This window comes from Nicotiana sylvestris, chromosome 8, assembly GCF_000393655.2.
Source record: "Nicotiana sylvestris chromosome 8, ASM39365v2, whole genome shotgun sequence".
Lineage (NCBI taxonomy): Eukaryota > Viridiplantae > Streptophyta > Magnoliopsida > Solanales > Solanaceae > Nicotiana > Nicotiana sylvestris.
The window spans coordinates 123,857,215-123,863,280 of record NC_091064.1 but is presented as its reverse complement, the minus strand read 5'-3'; the positions used below and the strand labels follow the sequence as shown (position 1 = coordinate 123,863,280).

Genomic DNA, 6,066 nt, shown 5'->3' with positions numbered 1-6,066 from the left:
AACAATGGGTCAGCAGTAGACCCCGCTATTATGAAGACGCTCGAGGACCTCACCAAAAGGATTGAATCAGGATAAAAGAAGATAGAGGCTAACGAAAAAAAGGTGAAGACTTATAACTCGAGGGTCGATCAGATCTCGGGCGCACCCCCGATTCTGAAGGGTATAGATTCAAAGAAGTTCGTGCAGAAACCATTCCCATCAAATGCGACTCCGAAGACCATCCTGAAGAAATTCAGAATGCCCTATATCCCAAAGTATAATGGGACCACGGACCCCAATGAGCATATTACCCCTTATACATGTGTTGTAAAAGGGAATGACTTAAAGGATGACGAGATTGAATCTGTCTTGCTGAAGAAATTTGGAGAAACACTGTCGAAGGGGGCCATGATGTGGTATCACAACCTACCCCCGAACTCGATAGATTCGTTTGCCATCTTGGCAGATTCTCTTGTAAAGGCACATCCCAGTGACATCAAGGTTGCTACAAGGAAATCAAACGTCTTCAAGATTAAACAAAGGGAGAACGAGATGCTGAGGAAATTTGTATCTCGCTTCCAGATGGAGCGAATAGAATTACCACCGGTCTTCGATGACTGGGCAGTGCAGGCCTTCACTCTTGGCTTGAACAAACGAAGCTCGATAGTTGTGAAGTAGCTAAAGCAAAATTTGATCGAATATCCAGCCGTGACCTGGGCGGATGTGCACAACAGGTATCAATCAAAGATCAGGGTCGAAAACGACCAATTAAGAGCCCCCTCGGGCTCAGTATATCCTAGCAGGCTCTTAACAAAGGAACAAAGATTTACAGAAAGGGAGTCGAGACCAAACAAGGAAAGATACCGACCGTATGTAGAAGATCAAAGAAACGCCTAGAGGCATAATACACCTTGAGGCGATCGAAGGACAGATTGAGGTCAATGTTTCCGGGGACTCCTGAGTAAATCCAGGTTCGATAGGCACACTGGGCCGGTAGAGGCACTCTGGTTATCTGAATACAACTTCAACGTCGATGTATCGGACATCATATTGACCATAGGTAAAATCAAAGATAACAGGTGGCCAAAACCCATATTGTCAGATGCTTCACAAAGGAACCCTAACATGGTATGCAAATATCACGGCACTCACGGTTATAGGACCGAGGATTGCAGACAGCTTCAAGAAGAGGTAGCCCGACTGATCAGCGAAGGGCACCTTCGAGAGTTCCTCAGCGACCGAGCTAAAAACCAATTTCGGGAAAGAGAGACAAACAGGAAGAATGAATAAGAAGAACGACAGCACGTCATCCACATGATCATTGGACAGGTCGACGCCCCACAGAGACCCATTATCAAGCGAACAAAAATATCCATCACCAGGGAAAAGCTAACTCGGGGTTACATACTATAGGATGCTCTCACATTTAGTGAAGAGGACATCGAGACCTTGTCTCAGCCTCATAATGATACACTGGTAATTTCTTTTATTTTGAATAAATTTCAAATTAAACATGTGCTCGTGGATCCAGGTATCTCGGCCAACATAATCCGGTCAAGGATGGTGGAGTAGCTCGGACTGCTCAACCAGATCGTACCCACCTCTCGAGTCCTCAATGGATTCAACATGGCGAGCGAGACAACGAAAGGGGAGATCATTCTCTCGGTCAACATGGTCGGTACAATCTAAGATACCAAGTTTCATGTCATCTTCGATGACATGAGATACAATTGTTACTTGGAAGGTCGTGGATACACAGTATGAGGGCAGTGTCATCGATCCTTCATCAAATGATAAAGTTTCCTATTACACCCTATGTTTCCATACATGGAAGTGTTATATCCCGCATTTTGTACATAAAAGTTTTATCGTAAGTTAATCGACGCAGACTTGAGGATGAGATTATCTTGAGGTTATAAGTATTTATGCTATTTATAACAAGCGATGAGTAAGTGTCGTGAAGGTTAAAGGGTAAGCGAATCAAAGAAAATGAGTTTCGTTGAAGGTTGTCGATTTGGGATAAAATACGGTCCGAGCGATAACACTTGGTATTTATGGACAAGTGCCATACAAGGTAACACATGACTATAATAGCACGATGTATAAAGTGTGTTAAAAATGTGTAGTATTTCAAGTAATTTGAGATAATTCTTAATTATGTGAGTATTTGGTTATTTGTGAATTTTTGAGGGAAGATTAGAAATTAACTAGAAATTGGTAGATAAGCTTAGTGGAAATACCTCCAAAACGTGGCAGCAATGTAGGATTGTTAGATAAGCCTTATAATGACTAGGTAAATTAGGTACTAGGTGGCTTAATTAGGGAATTTTGGGCAAGAGTCATCTTTATCAAGTGGGGCCTACAAACATCAAAGATAACTATATCATTTAAGAAGGATATGCATATTTGCTAAGGTGATTGAAACTTCAAAGTAAAGAGACTTCTGTATCTTCATTATTAAGACTTTTTCATACGGACAAAAATCTCAAACAAGACACATATGACTCCTTTACAAAAGTAAGAAGATTGACGTGAGTTTGCCTCAGAAATTTCATACGAAATTACTCAGTGTAATAGTAACGGGATTTTGTGATTTTAAGGGAGTACGGTGCAATCTTTCTCAAGAATATTATATGGATTTTCTCCTAATTTGATATGCCGTTACGTGTTGTCGCAATTGACGTATCTTAGAGGGATTGTCAAGTAAATCAGCTCAGGTATGTTAAGGTTATCCCTTCTTTCTTTTGGCATGATCCATACAATACGAACAAAACGTGCAAATGCACAAATTCCATAAATGACTCTATTCATAGAAGTATTAGAGATATCTATGTTCTTGAATTTCCATGTGTCATAATATTTTATCATCTATTCATAGGTCTCAGAAAAATACGAAAGTTGAAAAGATTTTACGTTATGATATTACTCTAAGGCAAAATGGTCTTATGACATTCCGAAAGATTTTATTAACGTACTTTTCATGCATTGCATTCAGGTACATTGACCCGTGACCAGATGGAGTTATATACACATATATATGTATGTATATATATATATATATATATATATATATATATATATATATATATGGGATATGGAAAAGGTTATGACGTTATATATGCACCACCACCTGATCAGCTAGTATACATTGATGATTTTGCCCACAATGATCGATATAATATGATGGGATGCCCTCAGAAGCTGATGATGTTATGAAATATGTACCTATATACGACATGATATTCATACGCATATGCATGATGCTAAAAGTATTTCATGATTGACAGAGTTATCCAGACTTACAGGTTGAGTCAATTACTCTATATTTCTTCCATGTATGTTATGTACTTATTTATGTGCCACACATACTTTGTACATTTTTCGTATTGACGTCCCTTATGCCTGGGGACGCTACATTTCATGCCCGCAGGTCCCAATAGACAGATCGAGAGCCCTCCAGGTAGGCTATCAGTCAGCGGAAGATGTTGGTGCGCTCCATTTGCTTCGAAGTTGCTTGTTTGGTTAGTATGACTTGACGTGTAATGTTTGGTATGGCGGGAATCTATCCCGACCTTTATGACATTTATGTACTCTTAGAGGCTTGTAGACATATATCGTGTACGTGAAAATTTGTACGGCCTTGGCGGCCTATGCTTTGAGATTATAAATGATCATGTTGGCCTATTAGGCCCGTATGTCACGTGTATATGATGATGAAATAAGAAAGATACGTCATGTTGGTACTCGTTTGAGTAAGGTACCGGGTGCCGATCTCGCCCACCCCCCCCCCAAGTTTGGGGCATGACATTTCCAACCAAGGATAGAGTAAAAGCAATGTACGGGGAGCAACATGCAGCTAGAGAGATGTTTGCGGTGCATGATGTGGCCCTAACATCGACGCCCTCTACATCAAAAAAGCCACAAGACAATCAAACAGCCAAGTAGCAACCATAACCTACACTCCCGGCTACACCTGAATGAGTGAATAAATGACTGTGTTGCGTCCTCGGATCAAGCAATTGAAACATATTGAGGCTCAGATGCTATCATTGCTAAGGTACAACCCTCTCCCTTTTCATTTATTTTTAATACTAACTTATTGCAGGTGTTCTATTGAGAGGAAACGAAGCACCCTCCAGCTCAAAGACCTTGGGTTTTAAAGCATGTGTTCCACTCTTTTTCCCTTAGATCGGGTTTTATCCCAAACAGGTTTTACCGGTGAGGTTTTTAACGAGGCAACATCTATATGCTACCTAAGGAGAACTCAACAAGTATTCAAGGCTTCTTCTCAATCAGCCTCGAATACTGGGGGCATCCCCCTCGTAGGTTATCTTTTCAAAAAAATCGAGTTACGCCTAAGGGGACCTCAATAGGAAAATATTATATTGGGCCAAACAGCCGAATGAAATGTGTCTATGTAGAACAATCGAGCCTCCGAAGCCAAGAACATGTACACATATATCAAGTAATCAATGAAGCCTCTTTTCTTGTCAAAACACTGTGTGCCTCAAAGAAGTTTACTACTTTCACTCAAAACGGGTCAAGAGCCAAAAATTCTCTAACACTCGGGGACTACCATCGACAGTCAGCTCATCAAAGCCATCAAAAACTCGAATTTGTAAGACCTCGATTAGGCAACTTCGAGCTCGTATGACCTCAGTGAGGCAGCATCGAATTTGTAAAACCTCAACGAGGCATGCCCAAACTTATAAGACCTCAATGAGGCAATACCGAGCTTATAAGATCTCAACGAGGCGTACTAAAATTTATAAGACCTTAAAAAGGCATAACCTCGATATTAAGGCCAAGGCTATATATTTGAACTTGTAAAACCACTAAAAATGCATACCCTCGATATAGACACCAAGGTCACCGCCCTCGGGGACTAAAGGTTACGGACAAACATAAAGACTACGGTCAAAATAAAAGGCTACGGCCGAATTAACACAGCTTGGAGACGTCCGACCATTGCCATAAAATTAAAGGCCTTATAATACTTCCAAAATACTTCGAAAAGAACCGGTTAATCAGGCTACCCCTAGCATAAGCAAAGGAGCTTCGATCATATCAACTCCAAACAATGAAAAGGCTTCGAGACAATTAGCCTTCAGTAAAAAGGCTTCAAAAAATCAGCCTTCAAAAGAACCTCCCGAGGTACTCAATTATTGTCACATATCGACTCGTGATCGAGGTTCTTATTTGAGCCCTCGAAGAGTCGAACGAACACAAAACATGCCAAGGCATAATCAAAACTTCAAAGCCTTCAGCCGAAATAGGGGAAAACTATAGCCAAATTAGAGGTTGAATTGACCCAACCTAAAAAGAGCCTCAGGGCCAACATAAAGAGCCTCAGGGCCAATATAAAGAGCCTCAGGGCTGATCCACGGAGACTCAGGGCTGAGCTAAAGAGCCTAAGGACCAATATGTTGAAAGCCTAAGGGTCAATGAGCCCGAGTCAAAGCTTGATTCGAGGATCGAGCCCTAAACGGTCAACTATTGTCAATTACTCATCAAGCACAACCTAAGGGTTCTTATCTTAAAGTCCAACATATCGGACTAATTATCGGCAAGCATCAAAACTCAAAACATAAACAAAGACACAAGCAAGTGAAAATTTATATAAAGGGAAAACCAAAGGGTTCCTTTTTTATTATAAATAAAGATACAAAGATACATTTACAACACTCCCACAGGGAGCCCTATACAAAGAACAAGAAAGAAAACCTAGTCTACCCTCGCAAACCTAGCCTTTCCCCCTAGGGGACTATGTCTCCATCGGCTCCCTCGGGACCAGCTCCCTCACCGGCCTCCTCTTCGTTGTCTTCAGCATTGGAAACAAGGAATTTGGCATCAAACTCTTCTGCCTTGGCCTACTCTATCTGCTCCGAGAGATCTAAGCCCTTACCATGAATCTCCTCGAGAGTTTCCCTCCGGGATCTGCATCGGACATATTCATTGCTTCTCCTCTCTCAATCGGAAGCCCCCCTCAAATATTTATGAGCTTCAGCAGCATCTTTCAGATAGATGGCCACTTTCTTATCAGCCTTTTCTTGGACTTCTTCGGCTTCGGCTCGAGCGTCCACAACT

At 41.3% G+C, this 6,066-nt stretch overlaps 1 protein-coding gene across 1 annotated transcript; it reads left to right on the top strand.

The window, feature by feature from the left end:
• The first annotated feature begins 237 nt into the window (after positions 1-237).
• On the top strand, positions 238-657 carry LOC138875629 (uncharacterized). The gene has a single exon (XM_070154479.1). It carries the CDS (start codon positions 238-240, stop codon positions 655-657), a length of 420 nt encoding a protein of 139 aa, XP_070010580.1.
• Positions 658-6,066: the final 5,409 nt, after the last annotated feature.